The following is a 26,899-nucleotide window of genomic DNA, read 5'->3' as shown; positions in this document are numbered from 1 at the left end:
GAGCCCGGGGGGTTCCCGGGGCGCCCCGAGCAGGCGGCGCTCCCGCCCCGCGTCCCGCCCGCCCGGGCGGCTCCAGGAACCGGATCCGCGGGCTCCGCAGAGCCGCCGCCGCCGCCGGGCCCCTGCCCCGAGCCCTCGCCGCTGCTCGGTGAGTGCCGTCCCGGCGGGCTTTCGGGGAGGCGGGCAGGGGGCCCCGCCGCTTCCCCGCCCGGGAGTGCCGCACGCCGCCCAGCCCGCGGGGAGGAGGCACGGGTGGGCGCCGCCGGGTCCCGGTCCGCCCGTGGGTGCCTGTCCCCACGGAGCGGTGTGACAGCGGCGGGCTGCTCACGCGTGTGCCGCCGGCGGAGGGGGATTGTGGGAGAATCCCSGGGGAGCCGGTGCGCGGGGGCAGCGCGGCGCGGATGGGATGCTGCCGCGGGCACGGCGGCGGTGAGCGGAGCCCCGTGGCTCTCGGCGAGCGCTCCCACCTCGCCCAACTAGGTTTGTTTCTGGTTATCGTCGAGGTTGGGTAATTTCCTCTGGGAACTCTACCCAAAATGCTGCTCTTGCGCAATGCCACAGGAAGGCTCAGGAAGGCTGATTGCGCTGTGCAGGCTTTTCGCAGCCTTTTTGTGTCCGCGGACCTGCTGAATGAGCGGCACGGGTTTAAAATGGGCTGTGAGGCAGGGTCATGAATACAGTTGTAATGCATCCCAGAGGCGCTTTCCACGTATTTGGTCCTGTGATGCAGTACCGTGATACGTGGCAGCCTGGCGTGTGTTTTATCTGCACTGGAGCTGTGCTCCCCATAGGCCTTTTCCAGGACTGCTTGGGTGCTGGCATGCTGGCAGGATCTTGGCAGGCACGCAGCCTGCTGGTGGTCTCATTTTCGCTGTKTGATGACCTGGACCTGTTTTGGTCTGCCGGCTTTGTCACAAGGCAGAGTTGAGGACCAGGGCAATTCAGGTTTTTTTGTTTCTTGGAAGGCCCTCTCACCCAACTTGCTGCGTGTAACTGCTGCTTCTTGTAACCTGGCCACACCTGGTGCTCTTGAGCCTGAGCCTCATCCACCAAGTGGGCCATTTTAGCATGAGCCCCTCTATCACCAGAGATAACAACAGGGGAAGAGACTTCAGAGAAGCTACCTGTGGTTTTCAGTTTAYGAAACCGACACGAAAATTCATCGTTTCTCTCAGTCCTTGCTGGTCAGCTGTTTATGGATCGATGCATCTGAATTACAAATGTCTGGTTTGTTATTTTAAGAAGGCGGTTTTGAGGTCACTAAAAGAAACTGTTCYGTGTTTTGTGTTGTTTTTGATTCGCATCTTTCACTTTTTTCCCCCAGATCATTTTAAGTTGAAAGTGGCTGTGAAAGCCTGTTCTCAGAGAGTGGATGTGGGAGCCCTTTATGAATATGGCTTTGCTTTGAATGGTCTCCACTTAGTCTGATCCTSTCAGGACTGAGTCATGTGCCTTGGAAATGCCTGGAGTTTAGAGAAATGCTCCTAGTGACCCAAAGATTCAAAGTGTTGTTGGAGTTAGTTGCTAAAGGATCATTTAAGATATTTTAAATCATCGTTGTAACATCCTAAGTGCAGTTTGCTGCATCTGCCAAAGGCCATATGATGCTGCTGGAAGTGGTTACGGATGGCCAAAAGAGCTACAGGGCCGTGTAAAAAGTATCTCTTTACAGTACAGTAGGGAAATATTTTCTAGCTGTGTTACCTTCTGTACTTGTGGGGTGGTGCAGTCACATGCAGCCTGGCACCGTCACAGTGTAAAGATTTATAGCCAGCATGTAGGTGAGAAACTGTTTGTTCTTTTTTTCCCTGTTCCTTTCAGATTTTGGTCGCAAACAGCATTTGTAAAGCAACCTTGTCATGCCTYGCATGTTGCTCAGAGCTGAGCCTGCCCTGGTCCACATCTCAGGTGTCTCTAAGGCCACTGTGAAGAATGGAGCAGTGTGCAATTTGTGGGCATTTCTGACGCAAAAATCTCCCACCCAGAACTCAGAAATCCCTCTTTTTGAGCATAAAACTCACTAATCAATATGAACATATAAAGCAGGAACCATCCGGTGATTCCTGTATTCCCAAAGTCAYGGGGAAGGTGCTCTGATGGGAATAGGTAGCTTCAGTAGCTCCATTTCCTCAGCATAAACCGAAATTTGTTGAAACATACATATTTCTATTTTTTAAATTTATTTCCTGCCTGCCCCTCCCCCATCGTTGTTGGGAAGCATGTGATGACTCACACAGGATATGTGTGACTGAGCTGCTCAGGCTTTTTGAATAGTAAAATAGCCAGGTACTCGTTTCAGAGGCCCACAGTTTCTGCCTAGCAGTTTTTAGAGAGTAGTTTACCATCCCTGCTGGTAAACTGCTGGTCTGGCTCTGCAGCTATTCATTAGCTGAATGAGGTTTAATCTCCTGCAAGAAGCTGCCAAATTTAAAATGTGCTTTTATGGTTCACTTGCCATTATTTGTAATTTAAAGGAATAAATCGGTGCTGGGGTAATACTATAATTSAGCTTTGAGTTGAAAGTCCCTAACAGCTGTGAAATTCTCTGATACAAGGTAATATAAGCATTTAGGATTTATGCTCCAGTTTAGAGCTGCATTCCGATGAGTATCTTAAATGGGGTATCAAGAAGCAGAGCCTGCTTGCTGAAGTAAAATTTCAAGAATTCCAAGATTCTGGCTTCTCTGAGGAGCCCAAAACCAAGTAGATCCAGGTATTTCCTGCAGGTGTCCATTCCTGGAATTGTTACATTCTTTAGGAGCTGCAGAACAGTATCGTGGTGTTGGTTTTGATAGTTTTTTGGGTTTTTTTTAATAAAAAATTGCTTTGTATAAGTAGTATGTGTGTTGGCCTAAATGCTTTCAAAGCAGTCAAATGCATTTCTTCTATTGCCATGCGGTTTTGTGTTTTAGWGGTGGGGTTATTACATGCCTCCTGGTTTAAGGAGGGGGTGTACAAGGGGTCAGATTCTTTGGTTGTAAGATCCCTTTCCAAAAGAGCTCATCTTAAAGCAGCCAGAAGTCTGCAAAGCAGAATTTCATGGACAGGCTTATCTATATTTCAGGAATGTAATTTTCAAGCCCAGCTGAGTGCATGTGTCTCTGGAGGTTATTTTAGAGTACAGCTGTCTCCTTAGCCATTTTTGATCCCCATTTAAACATCAGGTGTGGCTGGGATGGCAGATGTAAAAGACGTGATCTTGCCTTTTTTGCTGTGAGCGTCTTCTGGGGAAGTATACCCAAGTGCACTAAATATGGCAGTCAGGTGTCTGTCTTTATAGCTTTTCATGCCCAGATATAAGTTTAGAAAACTGATAACCCTGAATGCTAATAATTAACGGATATTGACAAAACAAAAATGTAGGTTAATGTATGAACCAGTGAATTGTCCAAAGRACAAACTAATTAGAGATGTAATCATTTTCATTAAGGTTTAAAAATTGCTTTTTTTTTCTGTGATATCATAGAATGATTTGGGTTATAAGGGACCATAAAGATAATGTAATCCTAGCTTCCTGGCACGGGCATGGACACCTTTGCCTAAACCATGTTGTTCAGAGCCCCATTCAACTTGTCTTGAACAAACACTTTCAGGAACAAGACGTCCAGAATTTCCCTGGGCGACCTGTTCTGGTATCTGACCACTCTCACYGTTAAGAACTTTTTCCTAACATTTAATCTAAACCTTCTCTGCTTTAATTCCAATGCCCCTTGTTCTATTGCTATCTTGTCAAAAGTCTGTCTACAGCTATCTTTTCTCCCTACAGCCCTGTCCTCTCCAAGATGAAAAATCCCAAGTCTCTCAGCCTGTTTTTATAAGGAAAGTGCTCCATCCCTCTAATCATCTCAGTGTTCCTCCTCTGGACTCTCTCCAATAGATCCGTGTCCTTCCTGTGCTGGCCCCCAGAGCTGGGTGCAGTGTTCCAGGTGGGGTCTCAGCAGAGCAGAGCAGAGGGGCACAATCCCCTCCCTCCCCTGCTGCCCACGCTGCTTTGGATGCAGCCCAGGACACGTTTGGCTCTCTGCGCTGGCAGTGCCATGGCCAGGTCATGTCCAGTTTCTTTTCTTGTCAGCCAGCATCCCCAAAGTCCTTCTGCTCAAGGATCTTAGGCACACAAGAAAAACAACTGTTTGCCTGAGATGTCAGAGCTCTGGATATAAACTGGTGCTTCCCAATTCCATGTTACCAAGGCATGTTTAAAAAACAAGGATTGAGAGAAAGAAAGCTCCTTTAGCCTGCTTGTAGGTGTCACTGGGGGAGGGGAGGACCTATGGTACAGGCTTTTTCTTCAGTGTGCTGCTTCTGATGTCTGTGTAGTCAGTGCAAGCACTGTTCATGCTGAAGGTAAGTGATAAAGGTTTTCTGATGCTTTGAGGTAGCCTGTAAAATTGGTGCTGTTGCTTGGTGTCTGTGTTACAGAGGTGTTTAGAGGTTGTGTGCAGCCTGAGATTGAATTAATAAATAATGTAGTTKGAGGCCCCTGCATATGTGGACATTGTGTGGGCAGAGGTAGAAGATGTTTTAGCACTGGCAGAATCCYAGCAGGGAAACATTTGGGCAAGAGGGTAAAAACCTGAGGGATTCTAAGTGCAATATTTTTAAGAAGACTTCTAGTGGTGACAGTGCTGGAGGGATTTGGTAGGTTTGGCATGCCTGGGGTCTGCCCCCGCAGTCTTGGACTCTCATCTTGCTATGGGGGGTTTCTACCCCAGAAATTGGAGGCCTCTGAATCTGTGGGGTCACTTGAAATAGCCATCAGTGGAGAAAACATCTGCTTTACATGTAGCATCTCCCTTTCCTCTCATCTGGACCTGCCTTTTTTTTWWMMYYTTTTWTATAYMMGTCTCTGCTCCTTCCTGCCTGCTTAGATGCTGGAGGCACTGCTTTGCTCACAGACTGAAATTGTGCTGGGTCCCTCTGCTGCCTTCTTTCTRAAAGTAAAACAGAAATTCAGACAAGAGCATGGAGAGGACTGGGGGAGGGGAGAGCTAGCACATGAATCAGTTTGCTCAAATTTAAGCTTTCTTGGCTTCAAAAGAGGGTTTGAGAAACTGTTAAACTTTTCCGAAGAATAYGTTTAAGATGTTTGGCAGGGAGTAGATGTGTGATCCTGGCAACACCACCGACAGCTCCACAGTTATCTGTGTGGATGGGAGCACAGCGTATCTCTGAAACACAGGCTTTCTTGGAGAGCAGGAAGCAGCCTCTGTGAGGAGAATATCCCTAGCATCCTCTTATCTGGTCAAAGTGGAGGTCAAGGAGTGTTAATTAGCCTTGCAAAGTAACTTGGAAAGGTACCGTGCAGTGCTGGAGAGCAGCTGTTTCAGTGACACAGCACAACAGACGGAGGAGAAAAGGAAAGTTTTCTGTCTCATGCATGTAGTGTTTTATAATGTGCTTGTTTCTCTGCCAGCATTGATCTGAAGCAATAGCTAGTTTCCTTGGAAAGTGGGCCAAGTTTGTGTTTGGAAAGAGACAGATAACTTGCAGCTTCCAAAACTGTGCTTGGACACAGAATTCAGTTAAATGCTTTAACTTTCCTCCTCTGGTGTGTGAAGTACCTTAGTTCRGCTTCATTCGGCAGATAGGGAATGCTGTCCCTGCCTTGAGGGCCATCCCCACCCCAAAGGGGAGGGTGTTAGGGGTGTTCTAGGTCTGATGGCCTTGCAGGMGAGCAGTCAGTGCTAGGCTGCTGGGCTCCTCTGCTCACCTCCTTTCCTCAGCAGAGCACTCTACTCTCTAGCCAGTGTCCTACAGCCACTGCTCCGCTCCCTCTGCACACCCTCGCTGCAGGGCAGAAGGGGCTTTGGTTTTGGGGACAGCATCAGCCAGTTCACAGCAAGACTGCAGTGATGGGGCCAGAGATTTGGGGTGTTCAGGGACACAGASCAGTGTCAATGTCCAGCTTGCCCCTGTTTCTATGGGGTGGAGAAGGTCTTGCTGCTTGGCCTGTCCCTACTGGGATACTTTTGTGCAAATCAGTGCCTAGAGCCCCTGCCTGCAAGGACGGGTGCCTAGTGAGCCAGGTGTAGGTTTGATTTACACTGCCGGTGCTGACTTCACTGAGCAGTGGACATGGCCAGGCGCATGGCAAACAGCCTTTCCAGCAATCTTCCAGCTGCAGCTGAGCTGCAGGGAACTCAGGGCAGTCCCCAYGCCTCTGCAGATGTTAGTCTGAAAGAGGGTTGTTTTTGTCACCTCCCCAGACTGTGGTGTCACTGGACTTGCTTTGAGCACAAAGAGACCAGTTGCCTGCAAACCTGTCTTGCTGAATCTGGAAATGGCCCCATAAAGGCCTTACGGAATGGGTTTCCACAAAGCCATGTGCTCCAGGGCAGCACATGAAGCAGCAGCCATTTCTTCAGGCRTGCAGTGCCCTGGTGCTCTCCTCGCCTCCTGCACTCCCGACGCCGTCAGCATCCCATGCTTTTCTGCTTTTGGGGTGCACAAGCCCTGGCAGAGTTTCAGMCAGACAGACACACCTCTGCCTCTCCTGGCACCTGGCGCTCCCCCACCTCTCTGAGGAGCGTGTCCCCACCCCGGGGCACCTGAAATCCAGGTGCACATGCCGCCGGCAGGGTGGGGCAAAGGAGAAGGGCAGGGGGGATTGCCTTGTGATCTGGGGCTGCCACTGTCAGACACTTGTGCCTGGGATGCCACTCAGCCCGGGAGAACTGTCCACGCATCCCATCCCGTGGGATGCATAGTGGGGGGTTTCTGGCTGATGGCAGCTCAGCCTTTTTCTGATCCATGCCATTCTGATCCTTGTTTGTTTGTTGTTTGCTGTTAGAGAGCCTGGAATTTAATTTTGCGGTGGCGGGAATAGCTAATCACATGCAGATTGCCCGCCTCAAAGGGAGACAGTTCAAAGCTGCCTCAGTGAGCATGCACTGGATTTGAGCCGTCTAGGAAGACTTCACTTCTCTCCCAGAAATACCCTCCATCGACAGGACTGTCTCCCTCTTTTCTTATTTTGTTATAAAGATGCTACGTGCTACTGTGAGACCTTATKTTGGAACAGGCAGCGCTGGGGATTGGGTTAAGAAATTTTATTCTCTGGCTGTAGTTGCCGAGTTAATCAGGCAGACCTGATGTTGCCAGCACATGTGATACATTGTCGTTTTTTTCAGTCTGTTTCCCTTTGGGGTCTGCAGTTGCAGATGCCAGACGCTGTGTGAGCTAGCCCAGGACAGGACATGAGCCCATGTAGCAGGCTTCCCTTGCATGGGCATAGCTAACATCCGTGGGTCTGTGCGACTTCACAAGTGTAGCTCAGCCAAATAAAATGTGTCCCAGTCATTTTAAGAACAYTTTTTCACCACTGGGACATTTCTAGAAAGAACCCAGGAGTTTTTTCTTTAAACTATCATGGGGGAGTGGGGCAGCAGCTGCCTGCCAGTTGGCCATTTTGGCTAGTGGGTTGCATGCCCAGACAGGGATCTGCCTGGGAGACCCAAGGGACTTGGGGGCTGTTCCGTCTCCCCACCATGGGCCTGAGCYGTCTGGTGGGTGCCGTCTGAAAAGGTGCTGGCACAGCTCTGAAGTTGGGCTGATAAGAAATTATTTTAATGACCATAAGAGGAAATTACTTCTTCGCTGAGTTGTGGGATGCAGCTGTCTGTCCACCCTCGAGCTGCCGTGTTGGATTGGGGTCCAGCTCTGCTTCACAGCCTCGCAGGGGGAGCTTGCTCTCACATTTTCTGGGGTGGAGCTGGTACTGTTTTTCCCAGCCAAGGCGGGCTTGGTATGGCTGACAGGCGCTTCCTTCCCTTTTCTGTTGGGCCCCTGCAGAGAGAGGTTGTTTGTTTTTTTCCCTGTTGCGAGTTCTGCTTCTCTTTTCCAGCTTTTCTTTCGTATGAGGATTGTCTGAGTGTGGCCGTGCGKGTGTGCACATGGCTCAGTGGATGGAGAGCAGCTCTCGGCCAGGGCAATGGAAATGTTCTTTTTGGCTTTCTTCGGGGAGAGCCTTTTTCCAACCCCTACTACATGCTTTTGCTTTCATTTTCACTGAATTAAATGTCTGAAATTGATGACTGGCTTAAAGCACTCAGGTGGATTTTGCTTGTTTTCCCAGTGAAGGTCTCAGGAGGGTGATTCAGACTGCTGGATCACTCTTCAAGCCTGTCCATGAACCCAGTTTCCCTCCCTCCTATTCTGCTGGGGCCACACTGCCCTCCTGAAGTAAAGGGTTCCCAGTCTGTCCTGCCTGAGCTCCTCAGGCTGCCCTTTGTGTCAGCAGCCCCACGTTGTGTCACCTGCTCCCACCTTCTTGGACGAAGTGTGGTGTCGTCCTGTTTGCAGCCCCCGCAGAGATGCGTGAGTATAATTCTGGCCCCTCAAGGCATTGCTGCCCAAGTTTTCCTAACACATCTTGTATTGGGAAAATGTTCCCTAGAGCCTCCCTAAATCACCCCCCGTAGTTTTGGGATAYTGGAGCAGTCTCTAGATTTATTATAACATCAGGCTGAGTGTATTCTGGGCTTCTTCTGTGAGGGTCAGCAGGATGAGTGTGCAAGGCAGGATGTGTTGTGGCAGCCACAGATGGCAGGAGGTTTAGGTGCTGTGGCGGATATGGCCACTGGGAGGTGGGGATGGCAAAATCAGCGTTGCCCTGGGACAGTCTCCTGGAGCTCCAGCACTGTACTGCCTCTGGCTTTTTGCAAACCTCACTTTTTGCCTCATGTGAGAAGCTGCTTCCTGTTTGTGAGCAGCGTGACAGTCCCTGGCTTTTCCTGTGCACCTTCCATGTGAGCAGAAATGCTTCTGAGTGTCAGAGGTGAGGRGCAGCAGTGGGCTGACTTTTTTTGGTGTGTGCATCTCTTTCACCCTGCCACTGCCAGCTAAAACCTCCTTTTACAAACACTGGATTGTTTTGATATGATGCTGTGCTTTTGTGTTCTTTTGCAAGCTTCCTGCAGTTGCTTATTTGTATTTTCAAGGTTTTCTTTTGCTGAAAATACACAGTGGAAGCTCGTGAAGCTGCTCTGTTGCAACTTTATAATGCTGAACCCAACAGGCTACAGATGCCAGGCTGTGTGGGGTGACCAGAGCTGCAAGTCGGCACGGCGCTGTCATGCCTGTCTGTTTTTAGAAGAGATACATATACACTGACTGCTGTGTCAGACAGTCAGCTTCAACACAAGCAGAAAAGATTCAGATGGAGTGAATCGAGCTGGAAAGTTTACCTAGTAAACATAGATAGGGACACAGTTTTGACAGACGGGACAGCACTCACAGCAGACTTTGCACACTCTCTTGGCATTGCAGATCACATCCTGAGTCAGCACCCTTGGTAGACAACAGCCCTAGGACTGCTTGCTATCCAGGTAGTCAAATTTCAGTGAAAATTATTTAAAATTAGTAAGTGGAACCATGATTCAGTTTACCAGTTGGAGATCTTTTGTGGATTTGGCTTTAGCCTTGTCTTGCTTGGAAAGTGAACTGAAAGTGTCAGTTTGCAGTGGGTGGTGTGTTGCTGCTTTGTGTCAGCCACACGGCTTTACGAAGTCTAGTTTGTTTTAGTCATTCTGTGTTTCAAAACAGCCTATTCAGCTTTTTTCCTGGTTTTGTATTTGGTGAATGTACTAACTGGGTGATTTGTGTCCAGCCTGTCTCAGAAGCGGCTGCCTTGCTGCACATGGATGGCACTGGAGCCTGGGGACTTCTCACTGACCTACATGTTGGCTGCATCCCTTAGGGCTGTATTTGTGAGAAGGTGTAGTGCCCTTAAAACTGATTTATTAAGCAGGAGGTTTGAGCAGTAGAGATTATTTCTCACCAGCGCCCTTCAAGACTATGAAACTGTTAAATCTCTGTCTTCTGATTTTTTTTTAAATATTTTTTTCTTCTCCCATCTTTTCCTTGCCAATGCTCCAGTCTCCATAAGGCAAACAAGGATGAGTGGTCCACGTTTTGCCTTGGGGGACTGTTGGATGCCTGCCTGCAAAATCCCCTGTTTGCAGTTCCAAACGCCTGTGGCTGCCCTTGCCCAGTTGGAGCTCATAGGTTGCCAGTGGGAGACTTCCTCTGTAAATTCACCTAAATGGCAGACTTTTGTTTCCTCCCTCCTTACACTGAATGAGTCTGAGACATTAAAAGAACCTTTGTTTGTTAAACCAGAAAGCATTCTCCAGTCTGATAAAGCTCGCAGTTGTTTCTTGGGAGCAGCAACTGGGAGAAGAGTCCAGTAACTGGGAACACAGAGCACAGCCTGTCCCAGCAGGAAGGGGCTTGCTTGGTGGGACAGCAGCAGCCCAGTGCCTGGGAATGGACCAGGCTGGCAAGGCTCCACGAGGGAATGTGTTGCTTCTGCCCCACTGCTTCCTTCAGCATCCCATGGGTTGCTCCTGCTGCTGGCAACCAGGTGCGAGCAAGACAGGAAAATAAAGTCCCTGGACACAGATGCCCAACATAATCCCCTTTTGCTGGCTGTGACGGGTCAGGTGAACCATGCCCGGTGCAACGCCGTCTGCTGTTTTAAAATCACAGAAGTGTAGCATCATCCTAACTCTGAGTGCCAGTCTCCTCAAGGAGGTGACACTGATGAGCACAGGGATAGGTGGGGGAATCAGGTATGGAAGTGGGCTGGGGCCAAAGGCTGTTTTGGGAAAGTGCTCACCACCATGGTGTGGAAGCAGTCCCCAAACTGAGAGGAAACAATTCACTGTTTACCCCTCCTGCCACCTCTGGCCTCGTTAATAAGATACAGGTGCCACATGCACAAGTGTGGCTGTGTCTGGCTCCTGATCCTGTCACCACTGAACCCCAGTCCCGGTCATTCCACTGCATGTTCCTTCCTGCCCCAGTTCCTCCAATTTTTGCCTCTTCCTCCTGGTGCAGTGCACTCTCTCAGCTCTCCTGGCAAGCCACATTCAGACTTGAGAGTAGAGAGGCTTTTTCTCTGGCCCTGCAGCTGCAGGGAAGGCATCCACAGGGCCCAGCTTGTGCTGCAGAGCCAGGAGGGTGCAGAACCGGGCAGACATGTCAGTGGTGCAGCTGGGAATTGCTGGAGTGCTAAGAGCATGGGCAGACTGATCTCAGTGCCCCTGGAGCCTGAGAAATCACTGCCTTCTCCTTGTGTGAGAGGGAAACTTGCCCATCTAACCAATGCAAAGGGATTAGAAGATCCCTTTGCATCCTGGCACAATGCAGATACTATGCAGCAAARCTTCCCTGCTGTGTCTGGAGGTGCACAGAGCACCTCTGCCAGCTTAGCCAGTCTCCTCCTTGCCTTTCCCAGTCTCAGTGAGCACAGGCTAGTGAAGCAGCACAACCAAACTAAAGTAACTTCTTCCAAATAACCAGGGAATGAGCCATGMACGTTATTTCTGCTTTTTTTTTGTTGTCACATGTTGCGGAATGCACAAGGTTGATTATGATGGCCACTGCCTTTTTGAGCTCCAGAAATCCCTTGAGCCCCTTCTGAAGGGGCTCCCCCAGRGCAGTGTACCCCCGTTGGTGTGTGCACACTGTGCCTGCTCGTGGGGGGCATGGGTGTCTCTGCAGTGAGTGCGAGCCAGCAGCTGTAGGACGCTGGGGCACACACACAAATGGAGGAGAGGTGGAGGGTACAGCAGCCAAATCCTCCAGGGGTGATCTCCATGCTGGTATTTGTGGAGGATACTTTCTGCCTTGGATGGGGGCCACACCGGCTGGTTTTAGCAGGAGGCGAGTGTGTGCCAAACGCAGTTTATTGACTGGCTGGTGCTGGGAGTGGGACGTGGCAGCAGGAGAGGCCCTTCCTTAGGTTGTGGTGAGTCTGCATTGGTGCTGGAGCAGCTGGAAGCAAATAGAACAGCCAGCCTGGATGTTCAGAGAGGGCACCTCTCTCTGTGGTGCCACGTGGGCTTCTCAGTTTTAACCACTGGTTTTGGCACAGATTGTTTTGGCTGTTTCAAAACCTGCTGCTTTTGAAACCATCTGCAGGAATTGCCAACCTGAATGCACATCTGGATATGGAGCTTTTTTAGCATTTCTAATATAAACTTTTAATAAATAAAGGGCATGTCTACAGAACACTGAAAATATCTGTAAAATAAAAACAGGAAGGGCATTTTATTCACTTTGCATGTGGCTAGCCATAGGTAATTTTGTCTGTTGGAAAGCAGGACTGTTTTTGAAATACTTGACTCTTGGGCTGACTGAGGTGGGTGAGAGCACAGAGGGCAACACTCAGCCTGGTTTTGTGGTGCATGTGCCAGTGGGGGCACAGATCTTGGTTTGCCTCACAGATTGTAGGATTTGCAGGGCTCAGTGTCAGTGACTTCATTGGGTTCTGATATCAAGAGGTCACAGTGTTTGTTGGTTTGCTCTTAATGGTGGTATGGATGGTCCAAGCTTCAACACCTCCATGCACTGCTGGGATTGTGTTGGGACCAAAAGCTCTATTACTTAAAACCAAACCCAGCCAAAACCCAAATGTGTGTAAAGGATGTATGCTCAGAGAAATAGATTGTGTGTCTTAATTTGCTTAATGTGTTACACGTCTCTTCCAGTTGGTGCACTACGCGTGGAGTTTTCCCAGCCCATAAACCTGGAAGAAGTGGCAAGAATAAACCCTGAGGTCAAAGCAGGAGGTCGTTTTGCCCCAAAGGACTGTATAGCACTTCAGAAAGTAGCCATAATCATACCATTCAGGAATCGAGAGGAGCACCTGAAGTACTGGCTCTACTACCTGCACCCAGTTCTCCAAAGGCAGCAGCTAGATTATGGAGTATATGTTATCAACCAGGTAAGTTGCTAGAGACAAGCTTTTATACAACTGTCCCAACAGTGCCTGTGCCCCTTAAAATAGAGGAATGGTTGCTTTACTTCGAACAGCAGTAGGCTGGCGGGCAGGGATGTTTACTTAAAAAAAAAGAAAAAGAAAAGATTTTGCTTCAATGCTTTCGATAGAAAACCTGAGAGCCCCTCTTCTGCTCAGGTACAATACACACTTAAGAGTTTCTCCTTAAAGAAATCACTTGGTRAAGAGGGAAAAAAAGTTCCTAATAGCACAATCCAATTTAATCTCTCTTTCCAGATGCCCTTTTTTCCCAACTGCTGTAGGAATGGCATGTAGAGATTTTTAAGGTGACAAGCTGGCATTTTTAAGGTGATAATGCCTAATTTGGTAATGGATGTGCCATAAGCGTGTAGGATGTCCCTTTATCGAACACCTGTTCATGTTAGTTCACAAAGTGTCAGGATGCAGAAAGCAAAGCTGTGGCACTGGGACAGGTAAGTGGTTGCCCTCAGATGGATAGAACAGAAAAGAAACAAGTCATGGGGATGTTCTTGGGGTTTTGGATTTGAGTTTTTTTCTTGATACCTGGTGGTCTTCAATCTGCCTGTATAAAAAAGAAAGGCATAAAAATGCACGTTTCACTCAAGACAAGCTGTCTTAATTTGTAGCATAATGGTGTTTAAATAAGTGTTGTTCAAGCTTGGAAAGGCTTAAATGTACAGGCTGCAGGGTGAAAGGGCAGATGCAGTTCTGAAAGCCCCAGCAGAGACCACCGTCTGGACAATCCCACTGCAGGTTCTCTCCTGGATATGTATTTATATCCCGTGTTCTCAGCTCAGTAAGAATTGAAATGAAATAACACACTTCTTTAAGTGTGATCTCTTTAAACTGCTGCTTGGATCAGTTGGTGTGTTTGGGCATATCAAACACCAGGAACATTTAAAATGGTCACCCAAGCGGTGAATTGCATCCCAGACTTGAAAGTAGTGGGAGACCTATCCCGAGAGAGAAAACCAATACTTCAATTTCTACAATTTCTTTTACTTAGCTCTTTTCCAGAGTGCCAGAGATCGGGACAAAAGACATTTCTGGGCAATTAGCAGTAGTTCCAAAGCGTAGCAGCCGAGATGGTTCAGTGTCTGCATCCAACTGTGCCTGTGGCCTGGCAGTCACACTGCTGAGGACACAAGGCATTTCTGCAGCACACGGACTGGCACACTGTGCTGTAAAATTGAGCCCTGTAAGGAATCCTTCCTGTGTAACGCAAGGAGCAGCTGGTGCCGCTGCRGTGCAGCAGCGCAGGGCCAGCCGCACCCTGCGTCCTTTGGCTGTGTTTCCTTACACGTGCAGCATTTGCCTGTGCGAATTGCTGGTGCCACAGGGTTGGCTGAGCCGGGGACCCCGCTGGCCAGGTGGGGCAGGTGGTGGCAGTGGCAGGACGGTGCCTCCCTGCTCTGAGYGCGGCTCGGAAGCGAGGGTGTGGTGTGGCTTCCAGCAGTGGTCCCGCGGTGGGGGCTGCTGCTTTCCCAGGCAGGTGTAGCTCACCCGCCAGCTGTGAGCACTGCCTGCCCGTGGTCTGGGGGCATCGCCTGTGGGAGATGAGCCATCTCTGCTGCCAAGAGCTGGCAGTGCAGCTGGGGTGGTGTTTCCCTGTTGGTAGTGTTCCGGAGTGAGGAAAGCAGTGCCGTTGCCCATAAAGGCAGGCAGTGTCTGAAGCTTGGATGGAGTCCCTGCTGCTGCTGTGATGGTGCATGCTGGCTTGCATTGCCCTGTGTTGCTGACTATTCCTCTTCTCTGGTCCTGTTCTCCAGCACTAGGACTGTGTGTTTTGCAGTTAACTCTCACAGGAGTTTTTGAAGCAAATGTTTTTTCTCCGGTGCATCCCTTGGGCACAGTTTGAGTAAGAATGAAATGCATTACATGGGGTATATAGGTCCTGGCCACATAGGTTAGCAAGGAAGACTACTTGATCTGTAAAATAAACATTCTCCTTCTCCGTGCCTCTAATAAGCTGTGTCTGGAAGAAGTGGAGGGGTCAGTGGTAGTAAACCTGCTGGATGCATCTCCCGAGGGTGAGTGGGAACACTGAATAGAGAGAGATGCGAAAAATGTATTAATTCTGGCAGAAATACAGTACGAAAAGAGTCTCATTTCTCTGCTGTCTTGACAATTGCTTTTCTCTTTTTCTTGTCTGTCCTTCCCTTTGCATCTGCCCTCCTTTTTTTTTTATTTTATTTTTCCTTCTAGTGGGGAAATATTACCTTTACTTGTTAATGCTGTCTATATCAAAGCAATCACTGAAGCAAGGAGAATTACTGTGTGATCTGGTTCTTACACGCTGCCTACATGCTCTTCTGTGCTCTGCATCTCATAGAAAGAAAGAGGAGCGCTGAGCCCTGCTACTGCTGCACTGGTAATGTCAAACTTCTTCCTTTCAGCGCAATGTGTTTCTGTCACGAGTCCATTGTGTCTCCACCGTGCTGTTCTTGCGTGCCTGAATGCCTCTGAGTAGGACTTGGCTGAAGTCAGGGGGATGATGTTTGTGAAATGTCTGGTGTGTAACAGGAGCCAATGGAAAATATGTATTATGTTTCACCTTGCACACTTCACCCCTAGAAAAGCCCAAACCTGGTGCATGGAGTAGTTATTGTAGGACTTTTCGGATAAATCTGAGATGAGGACACATGCTGGGCAGGCTCTGTGCAGTTGGCCCATTGGCCCATCCATGCTGTGCAAGTTTTGTGGAAATTTTCTCACTGCCTGTGCAAATGCTCATGATGAAASTTTGGGAAAGAGGAGGCTTAGCCAATTCCCTGAAAACTGGGCAGTTGTTCAACCATTTTCCACTGGCCCCTGGTGCTATTGCAGTGTCTCAGTAGCAGTTTTCCAGAGAGGTGTGTGTGCGTGTGAGTGTGGAGTGGTTGGGGCATCGTTCTTATTCATGTTACTTTGCAGAGGGTATCAGGTATGTGGGCAAAGGAGGGGATTGTGCTCAACTCCTGCTTAACCCTGCAGTGGTGGGGGAGGCAAGTGTCTGCTATGGCTGCACTTTCCCACTGCCCAGTGTTGAGGCCTCAAAACACCCTTTGACAGAGAAAAACCAAAGTGTCTCCTGGTATCTCTGTATGGCTCTGGAAATCTGTTTTTGCCTGGTCAAGTCCACTGGAGGAAGGWCTTTCCCATGGACATGGTGTGTGTGGGTTGGGCTGTCTTGGTGTATCCCTGACTTAGCTTGCAAGCTCCCACTGGAGATGATGGCTCTCTCCTTGTTGGCCAGAAACAAAAGTCCTCACCATTACCTGCCTGAGACCTGATGAGTGCAGCGTCCAGGTGAGGGATATCCTGCAGCCACAGTTGTCTGTGCTGTCTGCAGGAGGAATCACAGAGCTGCCTCCTAAATGAACATGTAAGGCAGACCAAAGTCAGGACAGGTGGTTTCTTGCGGTTTGCAACCCCTTTAGTGTGAATAATGGCTCCAAACCCCTCAATTTTCAATGTCTAGCACTAAAAAAAAAAAAAAAAAAAAAGTATCATCCTTTGGTAGGTCTGGCTGAGCAAACCAGCTAAGGTAAGGGATGGAGGTAAAAAAGCCTGGATGTTGCTCTGCTCAGGCTGATCATTCATCTCCAGGTGCAAGCAGGAGCCCATGTCAGACCTTACAGGACTGAGGCAGCAGTTTGTTCTGAGAGTGACACAGAGGGTTAATTCAGGAACCAGAAGCAGGTGCTGTGTGCCAGCACTGAAMTCAGACATGGGTTAAGTTTCAGGACAAGAGAACATCAGGAAAAAATTGTCAGGAAAAAGAAAATGGCAAAAATGTGCTTGTACTACATCTTTTCTGGCTGAAAGCCTAGGAAAGCATGGAGGCTACATCTGGGGCTTGACTGCATTGTTAAACCAGCAGTCCTCTGTGTGCTGCCTCGCTTTTCAGGATAATGCTCCACTGTCCAAGCAAGTCCAAACGAATCCATTTCTTTGTGACAAGTAACAGCATCCATGGGATGACGAGCTGCCAGGCAGAAGTGAGGAATGGGGGGTTTTGCTTTATCTGCTTTCTCAAGGGTCACCCATAGATACTGCACTCTGTGCTGACCTGGAAAGAATGGCAGCACAGAAAGTTTTCCCAGCTCTGATATGTTGTTTGCTTTTTTTTTTTTTTTTTTTTTTTTCAAAATGTCAGAGATCAGTCAAAGATGGCAGCCTGAAGCATGCTTGTGAGTTTTGAGAGATTTGAATCTCAGATACCACAAGCATGCCAGTACTTCCACATTGCCTTAGGTAAAGAAACAGCTTCTGCAAAAAGCAAAACCTCTTTTTAGTCTTTTTTCTGTTCCATAGAACAGAAAAAAGCCCCACATACCTCCTGGGACAGAAAACTACCCTCTGCCCTCAAAGCAGTTGCAGTTGATAACAGCCTCACTAAGTTTGCTGCATGAGCTACGTGCTCACTGTAAAGTTAAAATGGCTTGGAGAGGATTCTTTGTTTTAGTGTACTGGTTGTGATTCCCTTCCTCCAAATCTTTTGGATGCTGGAGTGTGAAGCTGTGTGGCTGTTTGGGAGGAGAGTGAAGTGTTTTGCCCTGTGTCCTGTTCCTCCCCATGCACAGGTTTCCAGTGTGATCTCTGCCAKGGTCCCCTGGGTGAGGTGGCAGGAAGGATCCCATATGAACTTCGGCACAAAGCTGTCTGTGTTTTGAGGTTTTCTGTGGAGAGGTTTAAAAACACAGCTTCTTGTAGCAGTGTTAATCGCCATGTGTCACCCGGAAGAGTTAGAGGCTACCCGAAGGCACTGGTTAATTACAGCTGAGCCTCTGCTGGTTACAAAATCGGTGTGAAGTGCCCTTTGCCTTGAATTTCATTAGGAAAAGTGCAGCCAAAGGGTGTGAAATGAGGCCACTCTCCTAGACTGGCCCCAGCAGTTGCTTTGAGGTGTGAGCACATTGCACTTTGCACCAGCACCAGGAAGAGTCCCCCTTGGAGCCTTGGAGACAGGTTTGGATTTGGTGCCATGGGATCTGAGGAGTGCTGGGCAGCTAGGGCTGGGCAGTCACCTTTGCTGGGCAAAGAAAACTCTCCAATCTCACAGCCTCAGCTTCTTTCTCTCCAAGCCTCTGTTCCACTTGCCTTCCTTTGCTGTACTGGCGTTTTCACTGCTCTTGCTTTATGCATGATGGTGATCATCCACCCACCACCTTATTATTGTGTGAACTCTTTTGTTTTGGGTGAGGATGCTGAGAGTTTGCTCAGATCYTCTTCCATGAAAGCTCACTCCTCCCTGTGAAGTCATTATGCCCAAGGCAGGTGATGAATGCTTTTGAAAACTTTGTTTTGACATTTGCATTTTARAAACCTTCATTTGGAAGATACTTGGGGCTGTTTCAAGAATCTGCTCTTCAGCAGCAGATCCATTAACCAGTCTGGATTAAGCAGTTACTAAAATGATTGTTTATTAACCAGGTAAAGCTGTTATGGAGGATGTGGTATTTTAAGCTGCTGCTCCTAGGGTGCAGTATTTTATCAATCCATGGTTTGCATCCCATGGTGGGTGTGGGTAGTCAAGGGTGGAGGGACAGCTTGCACAGTGGGGAAGTCCTTTGGCTTGGCTCTGCTCAGGGAGTGTGGAGGATTAAAGGTAGAAAGGAATTGGCAGTCCTGGTTTCCAGGCTGGCAAAAATACTTCAGTCTCTTTGTGCAATGCCCTATAATTTTCTTTCTACCTGCTCTGTTCCCTTGTAGAGGGTTTTGAAGGTTTGAAGCTGCTGGCCCAGAGTGGGGTCTTGGATTGAAAATCCTTACTCTCAAACCACCAATATTCTTGGGTTTGTGAGTATGATCTTGTTGCTTTTCRAAAGTACTCAGTAATTTGCGAGCCTGTACTTGTGCTCAAATCCATGTGTGCTTTTGAAATGTTTCTGCCTGGAAAGGGCTGAACAGGTTCTTCTCAGGTGCTCCATTGCTTGGGGAGGAAAATGGAGATTTTCCTGCCTTGCTCTCCCCAGGTCCCTTCATTTGCTTTGCTTGCCCTGGGATAAATATGCCCTGCTGTGGTGTCAGCTCTTTTCAGGTCCTTCCCATCATGGTGAGAACCTTTCTGATTTTTCTTTTCCCATCAAGGCCCCCAGGACAGATGGACAGTGGTGGAAAAGCAAGGTGGAAAAGAAGGGGGTGTGCCACCGCAGCAGTGGCAGCGTCCATGTCTCAAGCCATAGCGTGTGCAGGAAGCAGCTTGTGCTGGCCTACCATCCAGTAATCATCGTGTGTCACAGCCATGTGCTGAACCTTCTTCCCAGGGCCTAGGGAGCATCCTGCTCCTGTGCCTGCATGGCTTCCCAGGGTTTGGCAGAGGGTCAGAGGTGAGCAGCAGAGCATCAGACCTTGGCTCCTGCTGCCGTCCTGTGCTTTGCAAATCAGGTCTGGCACGTGCTCACAGATGTTGCTCAGCAGAGGCTGTGCCACAGTCCCACAGCCTTGTTCTGGCAGAGCTTAGGGGAAGGGTGCTGAAATTTTGGCCACASCAAGGTTTTGGTCCATGGTCCTTTGTCATGGCTGTAAGCTAAAGCACTGACAGTATTTCTCTCTATACYAAGAGTCCCTTCTTCCAGAGGAGCTCATTGCTTTTTGCTTTTCTCTGCTGCTCCAGGAAGCCCCACCTGCTTGTCTTGTATCAGAAAATTCAATCCTCAAATGTCTGYGCATGGAGCGGGACACAGGGGCCACTCAATATTGTATCAAACATCCCCTCTTGGGGGTTCTCACCAAGAGATGGGAGCTGAGCTGTGTCCAGCCTTTCCTTAGCCATTTTTCCTGCCCCATGGGTTGYGGCTGTCCCAGGTGTCATCATCCTGCAAGCAGCATTTGGGGTTGGGGGAGGTCTGTGGCAGACATCCCGTGGGTSCTGCAAGGGAGCTCGGCATGTCAGCCCTCTGCAGCAACACCAGCATCTGGCAACAGGTAAGAAACTGCTGACRGCTGTCCTCTGTCAAATTTAAGTCACTTACCTGGTTTTATTTGTTTTTAAATTAGGATGGAGAAGAAGAATTTAACCGTGCTAAACTGCTGAATATTGGATTCGCAGAGGCTCTGAAAGAGTATGACTATGATTGCTTCGTGTTTAGTGATGTAGACCTCATTCCAATGGATGACAGGAACACCTACAAATGTTACAGCCAGCCACGGCACCTCTCTGTATCCATGGATAAATTTGGATTTCGGTGAGACGCCTTTTGGAGGGGCATCCTTTTTCCTAATATCGCCGCTAGCCTAGCAGGGCAGGCACAGTGTTACACATCCCCGCCCACCACTGAAAGCATGGGAAAGCGTCTCTCCCAAAAGCCTGTCTTGACGTGCACGTCCCTGCAAGGGAGCGGGTGGCTGCAGGGGAGGAAGGCGGAGCAATGCAGCTGAGCAGTTTATTAAAATTCACAGCTTCTGGAAAGTGAAACGTAGGGTGAGGGAGAGCTAAGCACCCTTCATTTTGCAGATGCCTACATATCCCTTCTTGTGTTTCAGTCTGGAAGCTGGAAGACATCTAGTGTTTCCACCCAGTCTGAAAAATGAGACACTCTCACACAGAATTATGTGCAGCTTTAAAAAGACTGCATCAGACACTATTTTAAGAGCAAGACAGAATTTTTTTGGCTGCTTGGTTTTGTGCCACTGAGAGACCTGCCCTGGTACGTGAGAGCAGCACAAAGCAAAATTTCTTTCAGCATACATTTGGGTTTAGCAAGCTGTTGTGARCAAAAAAACACGTCTTGCTTTTCCTTCCTGGTTTTTTTGTTTTCTCCCCCACCCCAAATCCCCAAGGGAGAGTTGAAAAGCTCATCYATAAAGTGAAAACTGGTCATGACCCTGTGGTGGCCAGTAGTGCTGAAGCTATAGCAGAGGTGGTGGTGGTGTTTACATTTCTCCACTCCAGAGCCATGCCCTGCCTGGAGCAGTTCTGCCACTGGCACTGCAGCAGTTGCAGTTCTTTCTTGCAGCAAGGTAAAGCTTAAAACAGAAATGCATGGCCCTAGGGATTCTCCTGCTTGTTACAGTTGAGACAAGTCTGTACTAGGTCCTGGTGATCTCTGTGTGGACCCTCCCTTTGTGCTCGGGGTCTGAATTTCAGTCTCCTGGTGAATTGTCCCCTGTTTCAGGTGGGAGCTAGTTGGCTTTCTGTATGAAAGGTCACATTGCCAACTCAGTTTTGGGCTTCAAGCTTCCTTTTGAGTCACTGAGGAGTGTGGAGGTGAGTGGTAGAGCTGCAGGAGGAGAAAGCTCTGTGGCACATCTGATGTCTGTCCGAGCTTTTGCCACTCCTGTGGCATTAATGTCACCTTCAGTAAGGTGATACGCATCTCAGCCTGACTTTCGTGGACAGTGTACTTACTGCTTATTAAAAGGCTGCAGCTGCTGCCAATTGCAAAATACTTCCCAGATGTATTTGGGACAGCCCACCGGTTCCCTCTGCCTCAGCTGAGTCCAGGGTACCACAACACACGCTGCTTCCTGCTGCAGGAAGGTGGCTTGCAGAGGGTGCTGGCTCTGTGGGCTGGGTGAAGGGCAGCAGCAAGGCCTTTTCAGGCAGGCAGGCTGCTCCGTGGCTGGCACCTCTCCTCCTCTAATGTSCTTTTTTTCTCTGCTTCCAGGTTGCCTTACAATCAGTATTTTGGAGGCGTGTCTGCCTTAAGCAAAGAGCAGTTCACAAAGATCAATGGGTTCCCAAACAATTACTGGGGCTGGGGAGGTGAAGATGATGACATTTATAACAGGTAAATAAATTTTACTGCTTGGCACCCAGGAGTGCATCCAGGGTGGGGATGAAGACAGGTCTGCTGCTCTCACCTGGGTATGGGGTGTCTCCAGGCAGGAGATGAAGATGTGGTGTGGGCAATCTACRGGCTCAGCAAGAGCTTGTTCCTGCTGGGTACTGGAGCCCCATTTCACAGCTCCCAAGATGCAGTGATACATGGGTCTGGTTGGAAAAGTCCTACCCCTGCCCCTTCTCGCTGCCATTATTCATTCTCCCTGTAGTCTCATGAGCATCCACACCAATGCATGGGCTGRAGCAGTGTGCTTCTGGGTCTGCCAGCACTGGCTCAAAGAATGGGACTCAGGACACGCAGCAGGAGGGTGGATGAGATCTTGTCCCACCTTGCCCAGTGCAGCCCAAGAACTGCATGTGCTTGAACTGCAGGAAAGGAGGAAGGTGYTCTCACAGAGCAGGCAGATATCATCGCTGTCTGAAGACCGGGGCAAAGGATCAACATGGGCTTGTGCTACCTTACAACTTCACATATCCACAGCATTCACTGAGAGAAATCATCATGAGGGTCTTGTATTTGGAAGCCTTCTTCATGTTTCTCAGTGACAGAATCACTGTGATGTTTTCTCTGGGGTTCCTGAGCTCCTCTGGGCTTCAGGAAGGGTCTTCCAAAAAAACAATTGTACCTTCCTGAGGTTTTGCACTCCTGTCAAAAAACCTAGAGAGAGACGCCTTCCAGCAGGATAGGGCACTGAGAGTCAAGGTGGCAATCCTCTCATTTAGGGACACTCATATTTTGAGGAGCAGAAGGCACTAAAATAGAAGTGGAAAGGGAAGGGCAAAGAAGAAGAAATCAAGTACTTTTCCATCACTGCTGTCCATGAAATAACTCTTCAGTGCTTTGCAGAGAGAATGCCAACAAAGATTGGCTGCCCCTCACCCAGTAGGTCCCAGCTGGGACCACTGTGACTCCACATCTCCTTTATGCTGCTTTGCCACTATTCACTTAGGTTTCTTCCAGCACTGTAGCTTTCACATCAGAAAAAATGAATTGCTCCTCTGGCTCCTATCCAGATAGGTTAAAAACTACATGATCCCACTCATATTTGAGTCTACAGCCTGGAGCAGGGTTAATGTGGGCGTTGAGTGTTGATTGGAGGAGATGGAGGCTATGTGAGGGTGTGGTGAATTAGCTTGGTGTTGGCAGGAGGACTGTTTCCACGATAGATAAAGTGTCTGTGGAAAAGGTCTGGCTTTCCTTCCTTGTGTTGGCAAGCCTGGAAGTGCATTAGTAACAGCCCCCTTCAAAAAAAAAAAAAAAAGCCCAGTAGGTAAAACCAAGGCTTATTTGTGGAAGGTGAGGCAGAGCATCCCACATCCGTAGGGTGTTTAATGTACTTGCTTTCCACAGGCTGGTGTTTAAAGGCATGGGAATATCGCGTCCGGATGCGGTCATTGGGAAGTGCAGAATGATCCGGCATTCCCGGGACAGGAAGAACGAACCCAACCCCGAAAGGTGTGTCTCACCCTGTCCCACAGCAGGTTTAGAGGGTGCCTCCCACCCTTGCTCCTCCAACTGCTTGGCTTTCTCTTTGCCATGCACAAAGGTCGAAAGTGGAAAGCCTGCAGCCATCGCCTCCGTGACTATGCTCTCTGTGCCTGCTCCATAAGCTGCCACCTTCCCCTTTTATTATCTGATTATAGACCTTTTCCCCARCATTGGCCTCTCCTCTTTTTTTTGTTATTTTTTTAAACACAGAAAATTAGACTCCTAGCAATTGTTTCCAGCTTGTCTTTCAGGTATAAATCTCTGCTCTAGTGCAGAGCTGGAGAAGGACCTATTTAAGAACTTAGCTGCTTTTTCCTAGCTAAAATTTGACCCCATAGGGATGCCTTGGCCCACTGCTCAGGCTGGCCAAATCTGGSAGTTTATGGTACTGAATCTCAGGTTATTCTTGAAACACCAGAGATGCTGCCTGAGAGGCATGCAAAATTCRGATTGTTTAAACATTTTTTCCTTTCTGTCTTTGTTTCCACCCCATCCCCCACTCTTTTCTTCCTCTCCTGCAGGTTTGACCGAATTGCTCATACGAGGGAGACAATGAATTCTGATGGTTTAAATACACTGTCCTACAAGGTGTTAAGAACTGACAAGTACCCTCTATACACAAAGATCACAGTGGATATTGGCTCCCCCAAGAGCTAACATCAGAGACACAACAGAGACTTACCTATACTGCCCAGGATATCTGGCCTCACTGATGCATTACATCTGCTGGTTTTGTAACAATTGCAATGAACCAAAAAAAAAAGCCTCTTTTGGCATGCCAAAGTGTCTCCAAATTGGTTGGACAAGTGCTTTCTTAAATTTTTTTTTAATTCCAAACTTGACTTCATACAACTTTCTAGCTCTCCATTGTTTTTTAAGTCCAGAAGTTGTACATAAGAGTTGTAAATATTTACTTTGCCAGAAAATGTTGAATCGGATCTATTTGCTGCAGTACTCCCCATGCTGAGTTAATTGCTGGACTCAAATTTTACTGATTATGACTGTGGTGTATCAACAATTACTGCCCATGATATTTGGTATTTTGAATGAGGTGCGTGAAAACATTCTTTTTAATTCATTCCKGGTTTTACTTTATGAAGGACTATAAAAAGCTGCTAAAATTGTACAAGTTTACGTTTAGATTTTTTAATGGAGACAGCATAATACAACTTTTTTCTCATAGTGACCAAAACAAACATCTCCTCTGTGTGCAGAGCAGGTGTTGAACAATCAAGTCTGGATTCAATGAATGTCGTTTTCTTTTTTAGTCTGAAAGGAGGCTTTGAGTGAATTGAGACAGTTTGCCAGAATTTGTGGGTGAGCTCCCTCCCTACATAGGGTRAGAGCTACACAGATGGCACCTCTAAAAACCGCTGGCTTCAGATAACCTTACTTATGGGTATGATAGAGATTATTTGCTTCAGCACAACACCACTTGGGATGTTTTAAAGGGGGGTTGGGAAGTGTAGAGAGGGGTAGGTTTGTGGTGTTGGATGGATTTTTATCCTGAAATAAAGATTAATTTAATTGCACAATTAAATTATGGCCTTAAAACTTCCTAACACTTGTTAGCAGTGGTAGGAAGTTACCATGCTATTTAAACATTGTCTGAAGCTTCTTAAAACCAGAATTTTCTCTTGCAAAGTTGTGCATAAAACTTGAAAACTTTTATTACTTTTGTTGCTTTAACATTTAATAACTTTTAAAAGTAATTTGTATATCATAAGCAGTATATTTAATAYCAAATTAAACGAGGGTGCAGCATAATAGGATATGATTCAAAGCCTCCTTTATCTTTAGACTAGTAGGCTTTTTATGTGCGTCATTATATATAAGCCATGTATTTTGTTTGCTCTGCGTTATTTGTCCATTAAATCTCCTGCGGTGCTGAGATATTCACAGCAGGGCCGACATCCAAATGATTTTTCTTTTCCTAAAGCCTATTTGCAGTGTGTGTCCTCTATCTGGAACCTCCCTTCTGATTGTCTCAGGCTTGAGGGGCACRCACATTCTGCAGTACTATTTTCTGTCAGTGCACCAGGGCACCACCTGTACAGACGCTGCTTTTCCTCCCCTGTGTATGAAAGCCTCAAGTGCTGACACCCAGGGAGCTGGTTTAAGTGATTTAAAAGCTCTTAGCCAGAACTGAGAACTGAATTCCTTCTGGTGASTATTTTGCCAGCCAGCTCTGACCACAGCAATTTGCACTTCCTTAGCCTGTGCTGAAGACTGTTCAAATCAGGGACACTTGTTGTATTGGGGATCATCTTCAGCACTGCCTTTTTTTTTTTTCATTGTTTGGTTTAGTTTGGTTTTTTATTGCATTTTTTGAGACCTGAGGGGTTTGCTGAACCCTTGCACTGCAGGGGTGGGATCCTGCAGGGACCAGGGTACAGTGCATTTCTTTGTAGGACAGCAGTAGCTCAAAGGATGCTTAGAGACTTTAATTACTAGATGCCTTTTTAGTCTCACTTTGGAAAAGTCTTCGCCTCCTTTAGTTCAAAGCTCTTTCTGGCTAGACTTGCTGCTCCAGTCATGCTGGGAGCTGTGCAAAGATGGGCTTGCATGGAGCAGGAGCAAAGTGCAAGGAAGAAGGCTTGTGGTTAAGAGCTTATCCCTTGTGCTTATAATTGCATTAAAAAAACAGAATAAAATGCATTAGTCCTTTTGGCAGGCCAGGCTCCAGGTCTTAAAGATGCAAGGGAGTACAAGAAGATGTGTTTTACAGAAATCAGGTCAAAGGTCTACTTGTAAAACCTTGGCATTGATGTAGTTATACCAGGAACAGAGACACAGGAGAGGATTTTTTTTTTCCCCAGCTGCCTTAGAAGGATGGCCCCACTCCCACAGGTAGCAGCAGATCACCACCAAAATTCATCAAGGCTGTGCTTGAAAATGGCATGCCTTCACAGAGAGCACCTCAAGTTTGTGAAGAATTGGGACCTTCAGCTGTAGTGGTGTCAGTCTTGCTACCAGCCTATGCCAAGGGGCTTCTTGTTGTAATTGAATGGAAAAAGGATTACCTGTTGTTATTTGAGTGGTTGGATTTGGTGGCAGGTGGGTGGTGGAGATAAGGGGAGCATTCTTTACAGTGGGATTTTTGAAGATTAGCAAAAAGTTAGTCCAACMACTTGTTGTTTGGCTGTATGCCGAAATCATTCAATGTCATGGASGTGGGATGAGCGCTTGTTTCTCGCTGTTTCGGTCAAAGTTTTCTACAACATGTGCCTTGAAAAAGGGAAGAAATGGAAACTGGAAAATCAGGAAACTTGAAAACCCTTTTCACCAGAAAGATACTAGCAGTGCAAGCAGCTGCTACTTAGTTTCATTTCCACTGCTAAAGCCAGAAGCCATGTAAAGAACTGAAGCCACTTTTCATAGCTCAAGTTGCCCTTCGGTGCTGACCCGTGATTTCCAAATCTCATTGTCTCTGTGTAAACTGTATCAGTCAAACTCATTAAATGCTTTTGACTTGACCTGGCCATGAAATTTCTCTCCCTGGGATTTTCAGGGGCCATATCTACAAACACTCATGCTGCGCAGAAGTCAGTTCTGGCCGTGTCCTGTGGTGGGTGGGTGTTTTTTCCTCTCCCCTACTGGTGAAAACACTCAAAGTGATACTGAGTGTAACTAACGGTCAAAASCCATAAAAGCAGCAGCAAAGGAAATGCTAAAGCTTGGATTCTTTAGGATGACTATCTGCTTGTTTGCATGAGGGAGGGTCTTGATATGCTGCTTTCCCCAGGACACTACTTCTGTATTGGACTGCTTTTGGGTTTCCTGTAGATGGTTTTGCTTTTGCATTCTTAAGATTTATATATCAAGGGATGTGTAACACAATGTTCCTTCTTTACTATTGATGTCAAATAAAAGTATT

At 47.8% G+C, this 26,899-nt stretch overlaps 1 protein-coding gene across 1 annotated transcript in view; it reads left to right on the top strand.

Annotated features, from left to right (window-relative positions):
- B4GALT1 (beta-1,4-galactosyltransferase 1) overlaps window positions 1-25,654 on the top strand; it is a 25,932-nt gene extending 278 nt beyond the window's left edge. The window contains exons 2-7 of the mRNA XM_057373046.1: window positions 1-148; window positions 12,495-12,730; window positions 19,748-19,935; window positions 21,358-21,480; window positions 22,885-22,989; window positions 23,544-25,654. The exon at window positions 1-148 is cut by the window's left edge and continues 1 nt beyond it. Of these exons, the coding sequence (XP_057229029.1) occupies window positions 1-148; window positions 12,495-12,730; window positions 19,748-19,935; window positions 21,358-21,480; window positions 22,885-22,989; window positions 23,544-23,679 (936 nt within the window). The 3' untranslated portion in view covers window positions 23,680-25,654. The remainder of the gene's footprint in view (window positions 149-12,494; window positions 12,731-19,747; window positions 19,936-21,357; window positions 21,481-22,884; window positions 22,990-23,543) is intronic.
- Window positions 25,655-26,899: the final 1,245 nt, after the last annotated feature.

This window comes from Malurus melanocephalus, unplaced genomic scaffold, assembly GCF_030028575.1.
Source record: "Malurus melanocephalus ecotype Western Australia unplaced genomic scaffold, MMel_1.1 scaffold_184, whole genome shotgun sequence".
NCBI lineage: Eukaryota > Metazoa > Chordata > Aves > Passeriformes > Maluridae > Malurus > Malurus melanocephalus.
Note: the sequence above shows the minus strand (reverse complement) of the source record. Positions and strands in the feature narration are given on the sequence as shown.